We start from the raw sequence: 21,398 nt of genomic DNA on the forward strand, positions 1-21,398 counted from the left end.
GAGAGAGAGAGAGAGAGAGAGAGAGAGAGAGAGAGAGAGAGAGAGAGTGTGTGTGTGTGTGTGTGTGTGTGTCACTTAGTAGTTGACTTGTGAAGTAGAAAGAAAAATAGATGGATTACAGAATGATAACATTAAGGGTAACCACAATATTCTTCTTTGGGAGAAGACTAAGGAACACACTATCCATTTCATGTAAGCTTATGTAAATTGTATATGTATGATATTAATTTTTCATGTAAATATATTTAGGAGGCCTTTGGGAAAATCCTAGTGAAGATGACTAAAATTCAGAGTTAAATTGTTGTGCCAGTGGACTTACTTGCTTTTGTTATAGGGAAATATAATTAAAGGAACTATCACATTTTGCTTCCAACATAAGATACATTTCCAAGTATTTACTAATCATTCATTTTATTGAACATTCACATGCTTCCTACTGAGGCAGCTAAGTGACAGTAGAAAGAGCACTGGGCCTGGAGTCAGGAAGACCTGACTTCAAAAATATTCTCAGATACATATTAGCTGTGTGACTCTGGGCAAGTCCCTTAACTTCTGTTTGCCTCAGTTTCCTTAACTGCAAATTAGGGATAATAATAGCACTTACTTTTCAGGGTTGTTGTGACGATCAAATAAGATAACATTTGTTTAAAAACTTGCTTACCACAGTGTCTGGAACATAGAAGACTCTATAAAGTGCTTATTCTCTTCCTTTCCCCCATTTGTTTCAGCGGTAATCAGGAATACAAATTAATAGGAATTTTTACCAATTAAAAATGCTAAATTATGTTATTTTTTCTGTTTCTTGTTATGGGCAAACTATACCTTGATAAAATGCCATTACTATCCATTCTTCTTAAGCTTTCTTTGGCATGTACACGTTCTGGAAGCCACATTGCCTAGGATCAATGCTAATAATTTACAGGGAAATGATGAGGCCAGGAAAGTGAAGTTCAGTCCATGGCCACAAGATGGAGCTCATAAAACAAGTCTTTCAAAGTTTTGTTTGTGGGTGCTTCCCCCACTCCCCCCTTCAGCAAGAACATAGACCTCTTAGGTTAATTTGTACTTTACGAGACCATAGGATTTATGCTAGGAAGAGCTAACAAATCACCTAGGCAAACCTCCACATTTAATAGGCAAGGGAATTGAGTCCCAGAGGGGTTTTCCTAAGAAGCATCAAACAAAGTCTACTCCAAATCCAAAGTACTTGCCCCTGTACCGTAGTGACTTGCCTATGGTTACAGGATTGTCCCTGTGTCTTTGGGCTAGTCATTTTTATCTCTCCCGGTTTCTGTTTCTTCATCTCTGAAATAAGAGAGTTAGCTTATGAATGGAATCACTTTCATTGCATTATGTTAATTTACTCTAGTTCAGCCATGGACCACATCTAACCAAGTCCACATCAGAAACGTTTGGGGGCTGCTATGGTCTCTTTCACTCAGTGGAGCTGAAATGACTTTGTTGGACATGCATTGTCTTTGGGATGCTACACTATAGAGCCTACAAGGGTTGCCACTCTTGTGCAGTTCTCTGCAAAAAAATGAAGCAGTTGGTTAACCCCCTACTAAGGTTGCTCAATTTATTTAACAGGAATGTAAACTATTCATAGGAGGTAGATGGCAGAATAGGTAAAGCTGCTGGGCCTAGAGTTAGGAAGACCTGAGTTTCAAGTCTGGACTTTGATAAGTACTAGCGGTGTGACCCTGGGCAAGTCACTTAACCCTATTTGCTTCAGTTTCCTCATCTGTAAAATGAGCTGGAGAATAAAATGGCAAACCACTCCAATGTCTTTGCCAAGAAAACCCCAAATGGAGTCATGAAGAGTTGTACTTAACTGAAACATGTATGTGACAATAACAACAATGAAAATATTGACATACTTATAGCATTGTCCCTTCCACATTGTGGGGTTTAGGGACATGGCACCCTTGTGATCTGGAAAATCCATGTTAAATTTTTTTGGCCTTCCCTTCATACCAGAGAAGAAATCTGGATTATTACAGTAGTAAAAGATAAAATGTTTATATTATACAGTGCTATACATATTTTCTGCATTTCTGTTTCTAAACTTTTTCTGGGTTGTCTGCTAGCCTTCATGTATCATCTGTGGTTTCTGCAAAACTCTCCCCAAATTCCCACTTAATTTCTTCTTCCTGCCTGTGATATATTGACATTGTGATGGGGAAAGTCGTGATGTGGAAGGGATAACTGTATATGGAAGCTCACCCTCCTAAATTTCTAGTGAATACCCATAAAAACATATATGTGTAGATCAATCACATATCCCATACATTCCAACTATTCCTACATGGCAGAAACATTCATTTCGTTGTTAAGGTCATAGACTTATAAGTTGGTAGACTTTTAGAATTGGAAGAGACCTTAGAGATCATTCAGTCTGTCCATCCCTGTTGTTTTTAAGCCGCAGAAGCTGAGGCTCAGCGGAGATTTGCCCAGGATCGTTCAGTTAGTACGTAGCAGAGCAAAGACTGAATTCCCAAGGCTTTACCTATTAATTAAGGGCTCTTTCTTTATTCAGCAAGTATTTTTGGAGTACTAGAGCATTGTCCTAAGCATCTGTCATGAAGCTATAGCATTCCATACTGAATGTCCTTTTGGGAACCAGTGTGAGAGTGCCAGGGATGTTCTCCAATGTGACAGATAGTGTAACTGAGACAAAGTTGCAGTTGTTTTCCAACACATTATAGCTGTCTTATTCTAGCACCATGTACAATTGAAACTATGTTGAGAATGTTGTCAGATTCTGAGGACTTTGGTTTGTGGTTCTTTGGTTTGTGTCCAGCATGCCGTATCTTTTAAGAAGTGATTTTGTGTCATTTCTAATTTTACATACTGCCCCTCTTCATTCCCTTCATTCCCTAACACATACCTTCTCCTTTTGAATTATTCATTGGCATCGGTTTACTACTGACATGAGGCCTGAGTTCTGCCCAGTGAGTCATTCGTGTAATTTCCTTGAATGTTGTTCTTTGGAAGTCTCCCACCCAAAAAATGACGTACTCTGGACTCTCTTCCAGTAAGTTTATTCCTGGCAGAGCTGAAAGTGAAAGAGAGACAGAGAGACAGAGAATACACTTGTGTATATTTGCTTAGCTGTAGGCATGAAGTTCTTAGAAAAATTTATTGTATTCCTCCAGTAGCATACAAGTACAAACATCAATGATTTCGAGGATGAAACTAATTAATGGTCCATTTCCATCCTTGCCAGTTTGATGAGCACCGCTTACTGTCAGCCAAAAGAGAAGATGAGTCACTTGCTATTATATTTTCCTTCTAAGAATTTTACATGAACCATACCAGTATCCTTAATAGATATCCTATTTTAGGGGACAGAAAAGTAAAGAAATAGATTTCTTTTAACTTTCCCTTCAAATCATTCTTGTAACTTTTCTTCCCATCTCATCACTTCATTCTGGACGATTGCAGAAGATACCTGATCTCCCTGTATCCATCCATCCTCTTACACTTATTGGCAACAGATTAATCTTCCCAAGAACAAAGTAATGATGAAGCTGCTTTCATTAGACTACTCTGGGTGAAGCCTTTCATTATCTCCCTATTTGTGACTGCCCTCCCTCCCAAACTACCCTGCATTTAACTCTGTTGTATATATTTTATTTATTCACTTTATATGTATGTTGTATATATTTTATATGCTCCTATCTGCCCCATTCTAAGAATATTAGCTCATTGAGAAGAGCAGTGGTTTCATTCTTTGTACTTTTATACCCAGTATATTTGTTATAAATATTTGTTAACTCATTGTTTGATTGATAATTGACTTCAGCCCCTAAACCTTCAGTATAAAGAATGTAATCTGAAGCCTGAATTTCACATTCTTCCAATGGGATCTTGTCCTGGCTTCTTCTGCCTATCTCTCTCTTTTCCTCTACTCTTCAGCAAGGATCCTTCATTCTTAAACTTCCTTTTCTTTGTATACCATAGGCTTTTCTGTGTGTAAGCTTGGTCTATCACCCCTAACCCAGCCTATCCACATCCACCTGGGTGCAGCTCTGATCCTGAGCCCCCTGAGATCACTGTAGTACATAGAGATCATCCTCTGAACTCCTGAAAAATTTATTATCTCTACCGTTTGAGGATTTAATCACATACAGATTTCTCTTATTGTTTCACTGTTTTGTGTGTGTCTTCTCTCCATGATAATATTAAAAGCTACTTGAAGGTAGTGATCCTTCTCTTAGTATATAGCATAGCATAGTATTTATTGAAGTGTGGGGGAGGGGGAATCACTTGACCTAATTTTGCTATAAATAGGGTTAAAGTCATTGTTCTTTAAGTTCTATACAACTTTAAACCCATGATTCTATATAGTAGCAGACTAATGCATTATATTTTAATTTAATTGGAATAACCTACCTTGTTTCTGAAGCAAATTAAGGGGCGAGAGACTGCAGCCGATCTCCTTGAGTCCATGCAAAGTTCTGTTTGTTAGATGGTCATGTTGCAGATTGGACCCCTCCCACTACAGTACGTAACAGACATTCTGTAAATATTTGTTTACCAACATAATTCTATAGGTTGAGAATTATTTGTCTGTATGTTCAAAATGTTCTGTAAGATTATATAACTAAGCCCAGATCATGACTGTTCCTTATACTATGCTTTCTTATTGAACATGAAATATGTATGTTGAAATTAAGTTTAACTCATGTTCAATAAATAATTTTTATTAATTTTAGAAAAAAAATTTCTAATAGAGCAGTGGTAAGACTGCTTTTTAGCTGACCTGTTACCTCCTTCCCTTCCCCCTCCTAAAGTATGATGCTTGCCTGCTTTATGAAGCAAGTATTCAAATTGAATGCTTCATCAATCTAAGGCTGATAAAGACCTCTAACATGCAGCTATAGGAATCACAGAGGTATGGGTAAACTTGAATGACTTCATTTATTTATTTTACATAAAGACATCTGTCTAAATGGAAGAACTAGAAAGGAGTAAATCAACACAAAATATATCTAAATTTAAATCTGTAAAGGGGAAAATACTGTTAATAATGGCACTTTCTGTGATGATTTTCTCATACAGCATATACACACAGAAACACATACAATACAGTTTAAGCATTCAAAAATGTTAATAATAAAGAGTAATAAACATCTCAGTTTTAGGAAATAATTTAATAAACAGATTCTTCACATGTGCCTTTGTACATCAGTAGGTTTTTCGTCTTCATATATACAGCACTTACGTGGGTACTAAAGAGATTGGCTCATATTTACAGAAAAATCAGGGAAGGTCAGGTTTGAAATGGGAAGGCTTTGATTCTTACAACTGGTTTTTAGCATCTATTTCAGAAACTCAGCATATGATCATACCTTCTTTACTATAAACCATGGTTAATTCTTCCATGATTACAGTTTCCAAATTAAACATGACTATAGTCTCATGCATGCACACTTGTGTGTGAATTTCATATACTTCATTCATAAGTTCATTTTGCTGGTGCTAACCATTTTTTAAAAACCTGTAGTATTGATGGAGCAAACCTACAATTAAGTTTACTTTGCATAAACAACTGAGAGGTAAGAAAGATTTTTTTAAAAAATCTGAACTCTCTTATTATTAATAACAATCATAGAATCGCTAGTAGGAAAACCAGCAACTGTAAGATTTTAAGCAAAAAGTTTTGTCAGCAATATAGTGCCACCAAAACCTAAGACTAAAAATGGGATCCTGTGTGACTTATAAAGTAATTGGAAGAAATATGTTTAAATTCACAGTTCACCTTGGATTTTCCAAAACATGTTCTTCCCTCTAACCTTTTTTCCCCCTGAACAACTTAAGACTCTCTTCATTTATGGCAATATAGCTGAAATGTCAGAAATAAAAAATACAGCCGAGGCAAGAAAAATGCAAATCAGCCAGGTTGCATCAAAGATGAATTTAGAGAGGAAACCACAAGAAAATAGATTCACCAATGAGATGTGAAAACCAAATTATGCAGTATGTTAGAATTAACAGTAAAAGATGTCTTCAAATCTGGAGAGGGCTGATAAAAGACTGGTGGTGTGTGAAGCATAGCAGCGGGGGACCTGCTCTCAGTGGAAAAGAAAAGAACAGAGAGAGATTAAGAAATGGGACAGAAGGTTTACTTTCGCAAAATGATGGGGTGAGATTCCCCAGGGATGTGGAATAAGAAGTGGAATGGGCCACAAAAAAAAGAGTACTTAAAACCAACTTTAATGAAGCTACATTCCCAAGATGCAGTTTATAATTGTGGATGCTTCTAACGTCACCCCCACGATCAAAGAAAAGCATTGGTCTGGCCTGTGGCACTGCATTAATTACTCCATCCAGGTTAGGTTGTTGCTGAGGTTACCAGTTTGAAAGTTGGGAATGATGACCTGGATAATGGGCATGATGTGTTAGTGCTAACAATATTACTTCCTCAAGTTGGGGTAAGGGTGCAGGGCAGGAAAAGGGTGCATTTAGAAGTATCCAGATGGTACAGCTTATATGTGGGAAGATGAGAAGGCAAGTAGACTGGGAGGAAGAGACTGTGCAGAGATATTGTTCTTTGAAGTGGATGGAAATAATACATGAAATAAAAATCCTGTAATTTGCATAGAAAGTTTGTTAATCATTAGGAAATTGAGGTGAAAAACTTGATTGAAGGGTGAACCTATGAGTTTGAGGAAGACTACTTTCTATGAAATCTATTCTAGTGAAGAAGAGGTCTGTTTGATTAGAAAAAAGAAGGATGGGGGTGGTGTGGCTAGGTGGCCCAATGAATAGAGCACTGGCCCTGGAGGCAGGAGGCCCTTGAGTTCAAATCTGACCTCAGACACTTAATGCAAAAACTAGCCATGTGACTTTGGGCAAGTCACTTAACCCCAATTGCCCTGCCTTCCCCCCTCCAAAAAGAAAAAAAGAGGTATCATTCGTGATTATAGGTCTGGGCCTTCATGAAAGAAGAGTGCATGGGTCTCTTCCTGGAGCTCTTTGTTCCATATAAAAAACTCAAGCCTTCAAGAACATGAGAATACATCTGTGAACTTGGGCTTTTTATATGATATATTTTGATAACTCAGTTTCATTATAATCGATTTGCTTTGTAATCCTCTTTATTTTGTTATATACAGAAAAAATATTATTCTGAGAAGAATATTTTCTAGCCTGCCAAAAAAATATTAAGAACCCCTGCTTTAAGAAAGAAGAAAACAGCTCTTCATTTCCTTACTTTCTCCCTGTTTCCTGCAATGAAATAATGATTAGAAACCAGATGTCAAGTGGATGAGCTCAGATGGGTACTTGGAGACACTTAGGAAGGAGAGTTAAAGGACTTTTGTGTTCACATTTAAAATGATGCTGTTGAGACATACTGGGCAAGATTTTAGGGAAATGTAGTTCTTCGTTAGCAGCCAGCTTTCTTTTTCTAGTGTAATATACTATTGGAGAAAGCCATATACTCTAGCCTAGTAATCTGTCTCTCTGAAAAAAAGAACACTCAGTTCAGTTTTATAAGTTTGGTAAAGTGTGACTTCAGTAGGTTGGGAAAGAAGTCAGGTTTGCTGCTTTACATAGTCTTAAAACCTGACACCCTTGAAAGAGATCCATCCAAGTAATGGCTCTCACAGGTGGAATCATTGTTCTGGCAATTTGGGGTCACATGAGGCCCTGAGGGAAAAGGTAGTTGTTTCTAAGGATGCAGCCTAATGCCCAAGTTCTCCTGAAGGAATGGGTCCTAGCTTCCTCTGCCTATCTCTGTCTTCACTGTAGGTTTAGAGTAGACCTGATAATAATTTAATGGAAAGGAACAGATAGAGGAATGGTGTCAGGAAAACATAGAGGACTAAATCAATGGTCAATACCTGTTTTTTATCTTCACTGACACATTTTTTTTCAATAAGTGCTGCTTCCAAAGCAAAGGGAAGATTGAATGATGCAAAAACATTTTGGCTGAGCTTTGTGTAAAGCTCATTTTGTAGGTGGGTGAATGGTGTACGGTTTGTTCAAGCAATAAAACTACATTGATGTTTTCTTATCCTTGTCATTTACATTCTGCCATTTGCTACCTATGTGTCCTCAGGCAAGTCATAACCTCCCTGAGTCTCAGTTTCCTCATCTTTAAAATGTGGTGGGGAGGGGAAAAGAGGTGTAATTGGACTAGATGATTTCTCTTTCCAGCCCTAAGAAAGCCTATGGTCCTCAGTGGCTCTGGCTTTCTTCACAAGTGTTCCTTTCAAAAAATAACTCACACATAGGGATTTTCTTTATCTTTAATATACAAGTTGCTTTCACTTTAAATGGCCACTTCTGATTAATAGTAAGTCAATCTTAGATCACCTTTTAATTCAAGTAAGTAATGAGGAGTTTTACAGATGTAAATTTCTAATCATCCTGGTGTCTCAGGAACGACTTAACGAGTCATATTGTTCATTCCTGTGTGGTTGTTCAGCCATCCTGTCCCCCTCCTCCCTGCAAGAGCATGCTACATTTTACCAGAGCATATCTTCACATTTCTCTTATGCAACACACTCCAACACAACTAACTACATTTTATAACTTTCATATTTTCTTTTCGTTCCATCTTTTTTTGTAGCTTTGGACCTGGATACTAACTCTGCAGTGATTGAGAATAAGAAAGTAGAAAATCAGCCCTGTTTACTGTCCCCATGACAGTGAGAAGGATTTAAGTATATTAAGATGTGTAAGAATTAGCAATTCCTTTAATACTCCTAGATTATTCCACAGCTTAAAACCAGGCATGCATGTATGTGTGTGTGTGTGTGTATATATACACACACACACATATATATACATATACACACATATATGTATATAGAGATTCTTGCTAAATTTCAGAAGTTTTATTAATGTCACTGTTGGCATAAATGCCACAAGCTTTTCCTATGCAACATTTAACCCAGAAAGGAAAGAGACATTGACAACTGAGTTTCATGAACATATGGACCTTAGGTAGTTGATTTTTTTTTAATTTTTAAAAAAGTACATTCCACCATCATTTATTTCCTCCATTTTAATACTTAGTGGATTTCTTCTAAATATCTGTGCTTCCTTTTAAAAACGATCAAGAAAAAAAGTGAAGAATCAAGTATTTTCACAATATAAGCAAGCATAGCATAAATACTGAATTTCCAGATTCTTATTACTTCATTTAGAAAAAACCTAATTTAGAAAAGGTTTAAAATGAGTAAATTACTTCAATGACAAAATGCTCATTTAGGCTAAATGTACACATTTTAAGGGAAAAAACAGATAAGTTAATAATATTGTAGCTTATATTTCAGCTCAGACTGTTTGGACAGCCTGTTCCTTTGATGAGCATCACGTTGGCCAGAGATTGACCATCCTGGTAAGGACACACAGAGCATGTCGAGAAGAATACTAAGACTATTCCATTTAGAATTATTGCATCTCTTTTTCTAAGAAAGAAAACATAGCATTGTCCTTTTCTTGGACAGGTAACAAAGTGCTTTATATCCAATCAAGACTTCACTTCACCTTTTAGTCATTTCTCTACCCAGGACTATTAAAACTGGGAAGAAATGCAGAACTCAAGCTTACTGACTCAGTGCTTTGAAAGTGCTCTCACATGCCAGCTTCTCTGACCTGCCTGAAGTTTCTGTTAGTATTGCTGTGCCGCCTCTGTTAGAACAAGCATCCCTTGGTCAGTAAGAATAGCAGCCCCCTTCCAGTATCAATGCTAAGAGCTTCTAAGGAAGTTCTTGGTAAGAAGCAGCAGGATTGTGCTAGCGTGGTGAAGTCCCACGATGCTTGCTCTCCACAAGAGCTTCTCCTTCCCTACGTCATCACCTGCTGTACTGTTGCTCGGTCATGAGAGCACCTCTGATGCCCACAGTGCATTTTTTTAATCAGGCGTCGTAGCTTGCCTGGAAAATTTTTGTTGATGTAGCGGTAGAGGAGTGGCATCACAAAACTGCTAGAGAAAGCTAAGAATTTTGACAAATCTTTGATGAAATGCAGTATCCGCATGTAGTGCTCATCCATGAGTTTTCCTTGCGAGACAAGGAGTGTGTTCACCAGGAGAGTTAGGTAGTAAGGTGTCCACAGCACAAATTGTGTACACACGGTGGCAATCAGAAGCCTATGCACAGAAGGGTCCAGTCTTCCAGTATCGTGATCGAGGGGTGTGTCCTCCTTCCGTATTCGTAAAATCAACACAAGTGCGTAAAGTACGGCGACGGCCGGGACAACATACCCAATAAACACCATGATGGCATCGGCCGCCTCCTTGTTTTGCATCTTGGAACACTCAATGAGCTTAGTGGACACATGGCTACAGATGTAGAAGAGCAGAGAGGAAAAGCTTGTGAGCATTGCCCCTCCCCAAATGAAACCACAGACATGCTTGGTGTTATATACACTAGACATGTAAGTCCGGGGTAGAGCTCGCTCAATGTAGTAATCCAGGCTAAGCAAGGTGGTCGAATACATGATAACCAGGGAGGAAACATTAAACAAAATCAGCAGTGTGATATAAACTTCACTGTTAAAGCTCCAGATGGCCCACTTGGTGGTGGTTGGTCCGAGAAGGTATATTGGTGCCACAGCATTGATTATGAGGCCAGCAATGGCAATGTTCACAAAGTAAACATCAGGCATAGTCATCGTGGCCTTGTTGTACAAATTGACCAGGACCAGCAGAGCATTGTAGCAAAGGCCAATCGGGAAGCAGATTATGAGGTAGAGGAGGGAGAAGATGGAGAGGATGAGGTGGAAATCATGACAGAGCAGTTGGTCCTCACTGTTCTGGGTACCATTGAAAGTGTCGCAGCTCCACATAGTGAACCAATCAGGGGTGGTTTTTCTGATGACTTCCAGCTGTTCTGTAAAGAAAGAAGTAACAGCAAATTAGTTTGTAACACATCTCCAGATGTATTGTCCCTAAGCATATCTTAGACATCTGGGATGGCAGGGCTAGAAGAAAAAGCCACGTGCCTTAAACTATCACAAAAACAACAGCAAGCCATCGCCACATTTCCAAAGGAAGAGTCTCTTGAGGATTCACTCTCTTTCTCTGTGTGTTTTTCATGGAAGGGTAATAAACCATCAAAATGACTGCTGTCTTATTAGCCCCAAACAGGACTGGTTATAACCAGAAACTTGATGATGTAATAATTTTACTGGCCGTGGTCAGTCTCTCTCTAATGTAATTTCTGAATGAAATCTGAGTAATGGTTAATTTGTTCAGGATGCTCATCCGGAAGCTTTTAAAAAGCTGCTTCAGACATTTTCCTACATCTCAGTCAGGAGCTGGGTGCTACCCTGGACTGATGTATGGCCAGCTTAGAACGGGGAAGGCAGTGCATGATACAGTCATTTCCAGGAACAGAAACTGAAGCAAAGGTCTTGGACTGTATCTCTTCTAATATGTTTCTGAGTAGCATTTTAGGGCAGTGGTAGGTTTCTCCCATCAGAAAAGTCTTACTCATAGCAGGATAGATCTGCCTTTGCCTAATAGACAAGAGAAGGGTAAGTAGGGAGTGGGGAGAGTATTCCTGCAGTCTGTCAGAATAGGAGAGTCTCTGTAGTGCAGGGGAAAGAATGTGGACTAGAGGACCTGAGTTCAAATCCTGCTTCTGACACTACTGCTTGGATGACCGTTAGCAAGTCACTTACTTTCATAGGCCTCATTTTCTTTATCTAGAAGATGAAGGAATTGGACTAGATAACCTCTGAGATCACTTTCAGATATAATTCTTTGAAACAATGAAATTCTTCTTTGTAACAACCTTGAGCCTTGACTTCCACAGCCTCATTGTCCAGTCATTTCAGTTGTGTCCAACTGTTTGTGACCCAAACTGGGGTTTTTGTGGCCAAGATATCGGGGTTGTTTTCAGTTTCCTTCTCTAGTTCATTTTACAGATGAAGAAACTGAGGTAGAGAGTGTTAAGTGACTTGCCCAGGGTCACACAGCTAGTGTCTGAGGCTGGATTTGAACTCAAGAAGATGAGTCGTCCTGACTCTACCCAGCTCTCTATCCACTGCACCACCTAGCTACTTCCACCACAGCTTCATTAGCTAGCCTGAAACCCTCAACCCATCCCTGTGTGTACTATAATATATACCACAGATATGGTCACATAAATATCTCATGATTCATACACAGAACTGGGTGAGCTTCCTTATCTCCTTCTCAGTTTCCAGTTTGCACTGACCTGCTGTTTGCCATATCTGTGTGATTGGACTAGTTTAGTGTAGAGACTTTCCATGTATTCTCCCATAGATCTGTGATCACACAATCCCAGAATTTAAGAATTAGAATGGACCTCAGTGACCATCTAACTCCAATATATAGATAAAAAGAATCCCCACAATGACATACTCCCCAAGCCCCACTTCTGCTCTGTAATGTAATGCCAAAAGAAGGCAACTTCCCAGGTTCAAAATACCAGCATAGGTGCTCTCTATTTTATTCAGTGACAAACCAAGAACAGAGAAGATCAAAACATGACATCATTCAAAATACAGCATTCACTAAGCGTGATTAAATAATCTCCAAGTACTACCCCACCCCAGGACCTTCCAATCATTCAATCAATTACAAAGTCTCTGTTCTAAATACTTCTCCACCCCTAGGCTATACCTTAATTAAGTCCACCACAAAGCCCCTCTTCTCAAATGGAGATTAGTTTCCAAACATAGGTGAAGTACCTTCATTTGTCAATCACAGAGCACAATAAGGTCAAAAGTTCCCCACCCCTGGATCACAATTGAATCTACCCCAGAGTTACATCAAGTTTAAACACAGCACTTAATACCCAAATGGAGGTCTTTTCTTCTTCTTGACAGGAGGCAAGTTCTCAGCAATCTTAGTTCCTGGGGAGACAAGGCTTAGCAAAGCCACAAGATACATTGCCAGTCCCTTCATGAATTTATCCTCTGTCTGTAGAACAGTCCTAGAACCCCTGAACACATTAGCAAAGCCCTCTCCCAGGATTTCTGTAAACATACAACAAGAAAATCCTTCTTCAGGGCTTCTGAACCAACAGAAAGGCTCCCAGACCCCTGCAACAACAGCACTGTCCCTCACCAGTGGACAGTATTCACTCTGTCTACAGGACAGTCTCCAGACCCCTGCAACAACAGTACTGTCCCTCACCAGTGGACAGTATTCACTCTCTGTCTGCAGGACAGTCGCAGGCCTTCTTAGCGAACAGCCAGGTTCCAGGACTTCTTCAACAAAAGGACAGTCTTTCACCAGTGGACAAATCTGGCAAAATAACATCAAAACAGACAGACAAAGTACCAGCAAAACAGCCATGTCTCCTCAGTCCTTGGCAGCTCAGGGGGGCAGGTCTCAAAAGTCCAGGGCAATTCAAAGCGGCCACCAGCAATTCTCTTAGTCTCTCTCTCTCCATGAGGTGCTGCTTCCAAAAAGATCTTCCGCCTCTCTCTTGTCTCTCCAAATCTACATCACCAGCTCCTCCCAGTTCAGGACTTTCTTTTCACATCAACAAGTCCATCCCACAGGTGGGATTAACAAACTCTGGGCTTTAACACAATCAATTTGAAAACCAAGCCAATACAGGGGAATCTTTAATTGCCATTACTATCACATGCTCAGGGACCTCCCAGGAAGGGGGATCCCACCACCTCTTGAGGTAGCCCATTCCACTTGTGGACAACTCCAGTGATTAGGAAGTTTTCACTGACATCAGTCCTAAATTGGTCTATCTGCAACTTCCACATGTTCCACCTGGTCCTTCCCTTTGGGGCCAAATATGTACTTGAAGACAGTTATCGTTGTCCACTCAGTCTTCTCCAGGGCACCCCCCCCCCCCAATTCCTTCAGATGCTGCTCATGTAACATGAACTCAAGGCCCATTCCCATCTTGGTTGTCCTTTTCTGAGCACTGCACATGAGGTCTGATGACAGCAGAGTGCGGTGTGACTTTTCCTAGAAGCCATGCGCTCCTTCATGCAGATAAGACTGCATTAGTCTGGGGGCCTGCTACACCCCAGAGACGATTCATTATGTTTGCAGCCCCTTAAAACCCCCATGTCTTCAGAATAACTGCTGCCTAACCATGCCTCCCCCTTTTATACCTATGAAGTTATTTGTTTTTCAAACAAATGTTAAGACTTGTCATTTATGCTTATTGAATTTCAGCTTATTAGATTCATCCCACTGTTCTAATCTGTCAGAATCCTTTTGGTTCCTGACACTGGCATCCAGTGTGTCAGTTATACTAAATACGTATCATTTACAGATCTGGTGATTATATTTTATACTCACACACACACACATATATACATATATATTGATTTATCTAAGTCATTGATACAAATGCTGAACAGTACATTGTTAGTGCTTTACATCAGTCTCTAACTTTTAAGCTACTTTTGATTTCTTATAATCATTACTGGTTGGGATAGGGATGGAAGCAGGGGGTGTATGGTTCTGGAAGTCAGTTGTTTATAGAGTAGCATTTCCCTTTAAGAATCCCTGTGAACCTTGGAGAAAGAGGCCAAAGTAACATCAGTCTGCCTTGGAGATCCACCAGGCAAAGTTTCAAAATGATGAGTGGCCCAATTGGGGGATTCTGGCCTTATGTGATACAAAACTCTGTTGCCTTTCCAATAAGCACATGTTACTTAGTAGCACACAAATGCTCAAAAGCAGATAGGTAGTATCTGGAACCAAATATGTAGAAATCTCTCATTTCCCAAAGTCAGGGGGCACTTCAGAATGGTTCAGACTCTTTGGGAGGATCTGTATCCTCAGTGAGTGTGTTGGTACAGTCAAAGCTATGATGTTTGTAGTGGAAAATAACACTGGACTTGGCGTCAGAGGACCCTTTGGCTGCCTTTGGGTCTTCAGATAAGCCCCATAATCTCTCTGAATGTTTAAAAGGAATCTATGGCCTTAAATTTTGTACTTTCAAGATAGAAGTTTGCTGCTTTCTCTTTTTGGTTTCCCAGTCAAAACAAATATAAAACAAACCTCAATTTGCCAAAAATTATGAAAGCAAAACAGTACCAGTATTAACAAGATTATTTCAATGCATAATTGATGTATTACATTAATAAAAACAGTTCAGTGGCAGGTGTTCTTTTGCAGATACCAACCCTTCTCTAACCATTAAATTATCCTTAGAGAGTTTTCTGAGGCTAAGTGACTTGCCCATGGTCACATAGCTGGTAAACATCAGAGGCAGAATTTAAACTAATGTCTTCAGCTAGCTAAGAGAATTAAAAACAAAAAAAAAAAAGCCTAAAATTTGACATTGAGGTATCAGAGTGCTTTAGGTGGCTGTACTAGATGGGGCCAGGTGGAAAAGAAGTGAAATTTGTGATCCACAGAATGACACACAACAATATGAGATGGTGAATAAATCAGGTTGGTTACAATTTGTGTGATAAAGGGTACATAAAATTTAACCTCTCCCTGTGTGGTGTATTGTTTCTCTGCTTGAGCACACATGTACCTCTCACATCACTTATAAAAGAAGTATCTACTATCAGGAACAAAAATGTCCATTCAAATCCTTAAAGTAGAACTGCTGATTTCTTAATCCTTAATCTTCCCCTTTTCTTGGAACTCTCTTGTAGCATTATACAAGAAAGCTTGGTTATCTTAATCATGGTTTCCCCAGCTCTCCCCCTCCAAGGTCTTTTAGCTAACTTCCTCTATGTTTCCTTCCCCTCTTCTCTTCCTCTTCTTCCACCTCCTGCCCCCTTCAGTTCAGCATGCCAGATTACTGCAGTAGCCAATATGCAGTTTAAATGCTGTCTTTAAAATTGTCATTTCCTCTTCGAATTTTTAAAGTTTCTACTTCCCCTTACAGAAAGCATATGCCACCCCCACCCCCCAAAATGTGTCTGACTTTATGAAAACTAGCGGAGATAGGCAGCACAGGTGTCTGCTGGACCTTTTGAGTGATTTAATTTTGCAAAGCTTTCACACTGTTCTTTCACCCTTTGCTTTTCCAGCAGAATATCATCAGCCATAGACAGGTCTCTTTAACATTACTGTTAGCAAAATGCTGCTCTTTTCATTCCATTGTGTATTATTGTTTCCACAACTGAAATTCTTGTTGTCCTATGAGGTTGTGCTCCTCAGCTCCCATCATCAAATTACAGCATGACCCAACATTTTTTTCCCTTTATCCAGATAAGCTTTCCTTCTGAAAGCTTGACATCTTTTATTCAACACCTGTCCATATGTACTAATTTCTAACTCCTTATTACACACCATATGAGAAACAAAAGCTGAGAACTAGATAGAAACCTGCAGAGAAAATGCTTTTAGGCATGATCAGAAGCTACGTGGTCTGACTTAGAGGGCTGGGAAACAATGTGTATCATGTACATTTTCTACATTGTTGTCTCAGCAGCTGCGTGAGACACAGACCCTTCTCATTAAAAACTGTATTTCATTTGCTTTGTCTTCCCCACCCTACCCCCTCACCCCGACCCTGATTCCTCCCTGGCAGTCCCTGCACTGCCTGACACTTGATTCCCCTTCAGTTTGACCACATCAGAAACACACATTTTACCCGGAACAACTTAGCTCTTTCCAGGCTGTCTGCATCACCTACTTGCAGCACTCTTGTTAATTCTCCCTCTCATTACCCGGGGTAGCTTTTTTGTATATCTGCAGGCTCTCGCAGCCACACAGAGAAACTCCTACCTTCAGTTCACGCCACACATTCCTCTGTACCATGAAGTCCTCACTCGGTCAGTAAGCAACATTTCAGAAGAAGGAAGCTGACAGGAAAAGATCTGCTCTGTGTTTTTCCTCTGGAAACCCTACTGCCTCCCTATCAGCAGTGGACATGCAGCGTGGTATTTCGTGTGTGTGTGTGTATGTGCGTGTGTGTGATAGAGAGTTTGTTTTTCCTCTAGTAAATTACTCACAAAGTTTCTGCTTCATTTGGCAGGCAGCAGTGGCCCCTCCCTATCTCTGTTTACAGCCAGTTTCAAGAAATGAGAGATTGTGTTGCATGTGAAGAGAGTAGATTGTACAATTAAACATAGCCAAATCCTCTTGCTTTCGATTTGTTAGACTTAAGGCTTCCTAGAAGACCGAGGCTGGCTTTGGGGTTCAGCCAACTGTTTCTCTCCTTCCATGTGGGAGTTGCTGCTCAGTCACAATGAAGAGAAGACTTGACCATTTTTCACTGATTTGGCAGAAGGACTTGGGAAGAATCTTATAGTAGTGGTTTCCTAATAGTCCAGAGTGATAGGAAACAGGTTTGTCGGTGGAATTTTTCATTTTGAGGTGATAAACTGAATGGACAGATGTCTGTAGTACATAAGGGCAGGTTAACTGGGTTTCATTGTGAAGTTGTCATGGGGGGAATTCTGATAAGAAGCTGATAAGGCAGTCTTGAGAGGATCTGGATTCAGATTTTGTCTCTTGACTCCTATCCGTGTGACCCTGAGCAAGTCTTTTAACCTTCTGGGGCCCCAGGTCCTCCAACTATAAAAGGAGGGTGCTAAACTAGAGGGTCTCCACGGTTCCTTCAGGTCCCAGTTCTGTGATGAATGTGTTTGTTCCAAGCCAGTGACTCCAGTCATTAGGTAGGTGATGACAGTGGCAGGAGAAAGAGGGAAAGCCAGGCTCTAGGATACTTAGAATCCAAAAGCAAAAACATATTTGTGTTTAGCAGTTAAATAGCTTTGGGGTGAGTGTATACAGTATTAACACAAAAATAAATTGAAAATCCCCATTCTTTTAGTGTTAAAACTATAACTTGTCAAACTTTCTGAACGCTGATTTGGCAGATGTCTCTTTTTAGTGCCTGACCTCCTCATTCACTCTCCTTTAGACAGGAGCTGCTTAGATTGTTAATATATGGCTCCCAGGGAAGTAGAGCAGAAGGAATTACAACAAGAACAGAATTGTTCTATCTTATTCCAAGAACAACTTAATTGGGGGGAAATTATCACGTGAAATAAAATCTGGTCACGTTTTCCTTTCCTTATTCATATGATGCCATGGCTACTGGTTCTCCTCATTCCAACATCATCTTAAGGGCACATAATACATTTATTCTAATTATTCTGGGAACTTGAAACAGCATTTCCAAACCAGAAGTTGAATTTTGATGATTAGTTTGTTGTTATTTTATTATTCAGTTGCCTAGCAGGGCTTGCAGGACAGGGATATAGATTCCACAGCCATTAAAAATCTGTACCAGTACTGTACCAATAAATGATATGTTATACTAGTATTTGTCTTTTAATAAATTTAAATAAGCAAAGTGGCATGAAAATCATGTTGGGCATATGAAGTCAGGAGCAAATTAAATCCAGATACTGCTTTTGGAACTTTCTAGTTGTTTGACCATAAGCAATTCACTTAACCTTTGAGCCTCAGTTGAGGAATAAAAACAGCCATATTATGTACATCACAGTATTGTAAGAATGTGAGATGATGTATGTAAAAAGCACTGCAAACCTCCAAGTCCTATATGAATGTTAGCTATGTATACAAATGTTTTCCAACTTTTATAAGCTGAAGGTGTCTGGATTTTTCTTGTTTATCAATATCTGGAATGCTGCTAGGCATATACATGGCATTTAAAAAAAATAAATCACTATACAAATTATTAGATAATATTGTATACCACAGATATCTGCATTATTATCTTTTTCCCCTACTAGACTGATGCCTCTGTGAGGGCAGTGATTTTACCTTTTTTCACTTTTCTGTATTTACCAGCACCTCACCTACTAGACACCTAAGTGTATCTTGTATTATTTTAATCTGGAGTACTTCCAGGAGCACTGCAGTTATTTGTGATTAACAAACGAACTTTAGTCTGTGGCCCTTCCTTGAAGGCCCATGATCTTGCTAGTCAGTTCTGAGACTGTGGAAGAAAAGGGGTGCTCATCATCCTATAATCTTTGTCTTCATTGTGTGTATGTGGGTCTTTGGTTCTAAAGCCTCAAGGCATTGGCATTATTCTGTAGAGTAGCCAAGTGATCATTAAGAAGAAATACGTCCCTGTGTCAGAGGACATAATGTGTAAATAAAGGAGAAAGGGAAGAATGGAAGCAGAAGAAAAGCAACTCTGGCCAGAACACACGAGGCGAACTCTCTTCCGGGCTCTGCAGCCTTTTCAAAGTGTCACTTTTGGATTCAGAGGAATCTGTACGTTAGTCGAAAATCAAGGAGCAGGGCTCTTAAATATAGTCTGAAAATTTTTGTTTCTTTTGCTTTCTGGCATAGGCTTCTCAAGGAGCACTGGTACTGGAAATCACTTTAATTAATTAAGAATATGCTCTGTGAAGAAAGCACAGCCAGGAGAGTGACTCAGTGATGTAAATGAAAGCAACACAATTCAGGTTACATGCAGTGACCAAGGCTGGTCCCCAGTAATTTGATGGTGGAACACAATTCTTTTCTGTGAAAAGATAGTAGACTATGGGCACTAAAATGAATGAATGAATGAAATGTGTGTGCACATATATATGTGTGTGTGTGTGTGTGTCTATATATGTATACATACATATATAAACATTTTTTATAGAGACAGATATATAGAGAAGGTCACAGTAGTGAACAATGCTTAACTCTTATGGGAGGGAAAATGGATGGGTAAGGGAAGGTGTTAATGGGATATGATTACAGTGCCTAACAAAATGTGCCAATCAAACCTTTTTTTTTTGAGGGGAAATACATTTGTGCAAGCATTTTATTTATTTAAGAAATAAAGTTTCAAATAAACATTTAAGAAAAAGATGCTCAGTGTTCCCAGGCAAGTTAATATTCCACAACACCTAGGTGAAAGCAACATCAACTTGAGAGCTAGTGTTGTTAAAACTTAAAAAAAAAAAAAGATCCCTTTTGAATACAGCAGTAAATGTATCTGCCAACAGAACATGCTCATCCTACTCCAGCCTAAGTCCAAGACACTGCACTAGGACTGTATGTGAGTCTGTGTGAGGTAGAACACTGTATGAAAGGCCTTGTCCAGTCTGGCTGAGTTCTGTATACTGAGATGGCCCCTGAAATTAAAGTAATATCACAGTACAAGTTTAGCATCTTAGGGAATGTTTTCTCCCATCTTAATCACAGGAGTGACTGGAGAATCAAACTTCCTACTGTGAGTAGATGGGTCACTTCCATTATAATACAGGTATCCTATAGATCATAGCTAGAATATTACTGGCTTTAGTCATGGAAAAAATCCTGCCTTTTTCAAGAGGCTAGATCTAATCTCCAGAATATGTTCCCCAACCCTGTTATTTTACCATCAGTGATAGGGCCAGCATCTGGTTTGACCAGGCAGGATGACTGTCTCTGAACCAGTGAAACAGGAGGCAGATGCTCTCTTGATTTGATGGAAGATTAACCCAGGTGACCTGGGAACCCATTAACAGTTTGTTTTTATGAAATAATCACCTGATCAGTGGGTTAAAGCCAAACAAATGGAGAGTAGAGTGAGATATTTATGAGTTAAGCATTTGGATTGCCCAAGTTCTCATCCCTTTGCATTTCACCTCCTTCGTTCTCTTGCTCACTTTTGTAAGTGGAAAAAGGAACTTGAGGATAAATTGCTTGTATTGGTAGAATCTCCAATTCAGTTCCATCCAACAGATATTTATCCCATTTCTGCTATGTGTAAGAAACTACTAGGTCTTAGGAATACAAACACACGGCCTCCAGAAGCTTACATTTTGTTGAGGATGCATCACACAAACAGATAAGAAAATTCAAGGTTATACTTGAAGAGAGAAAACACAAACCCTTGGGTGAACCCAGAAGAGGCTTTATGTAGGAGGGGCCACCTGAGCTGAGCTGTGAGAAAACTTGCTGTTCTCTCTTAATGCTGTTGCACTCCATGGCTCACTTCACAGAGACATGAGCCAGAGAGAGGAAAAAGAGGCCTTGGCTCGAGGGGCCCTTCACAGAGGAACAAGCAGAAATCCTTTACTTCCCACTCCCTTCGATAAGTGAGGAAGGTGCTATCCTTTAAGACACAATTAACTGGAAGCACAAGACACAAGGTGAAACTACAGAGAATCTCTCCTCATCAGGGCCAAAGAATTAGGCTTTCCCAACATAAAAATAACACCTGACATTTATATAGTGCTTTAATACAGGTCTGTGAAGCACTTTCCATATACTGACTGACTTGATCCTCACAACAATCTGTGAGGTAGGCAGCCTCTTTACAGATGAACAGCACAAGACTGAGAGAGGGACTTGTCCCGAGTCTCACAACTAGTAAGTATCTAAGTCAGGATTTAATTTCAAGTCCTCCTGACCTCAAAGGCAGTACTCTAACCACCATATCACATTGCTGCCTCTATCATGGAGGCTTTGTCCTAACAGAGGAAAAGCACAATGTCTGGCAGCTAGATCCAAAGACCAGGAAGCAGCATTATTCACCCAGTTCCTCCCTTCTCTGCCT

The 21,398-nt window shown here is 39.6% G+C and overlaps 2 protein-coding genes across 7 annotated transcripts in view; one reads left to right on the top strand and one right to left on the bottom strand.

Moving 5' to 3' along the window:
• CUNH7orf50 (chromosome unknown C7orf50 homolog) overlaps nt 1–21,398 on the top strand; it is a 340,684-nt gene that overhangs the window by 150,036 nt on the left and 169,250 nt on the right. The window lies entirely within an intron of this gene.
• Nucleotides 5,145–21,398, bottom strand: part of GPR146 (G protein-coupled receptor 146) — a 90,807-nt gene continuing 74,553 nt past the window's right edge. For 2 of the 4 annotated variants that reach the window (XM_069084834.1, XM_069084837.1), the window contains exon 2: nt 5,145–10,853. In XM_069084834.1, the coding sequence (XP_068940935.1) occupies nt 9,808–10,809 (1,002 nt within the window). In that variant the 5' untranslated portion in view covers nt 10,810–10,853 and the 3' untranslated portion in view covers nt 5,145–9,807. Of the gene's footprint in view, nt 10,854–12,788; nt 14,067–16,663; nt 16,823–21,398 lie in introns of those variants that run through there. The other 2 variants (XM_069084835.1, XM_069084836.1) reach the window with 2 other exon arrangements.

This window comes from Petaurus breviceps, unplaced genomic scaffold, assembly GCF_028583685.1.
Source record: "Petaurus breviceps papuanus isolate PSGF00001 unplaced genomic scaffold, PetGlider_PUasm1.0 175, whole genome shotgun sequence".
In the NCBI taxonomy this organism is placed as follows: Eukaryota; Metazoa; Chordata; class Mammalia; order Diprotodontia; family Petauridae; genus Petaurus; species Petaurus breviceps.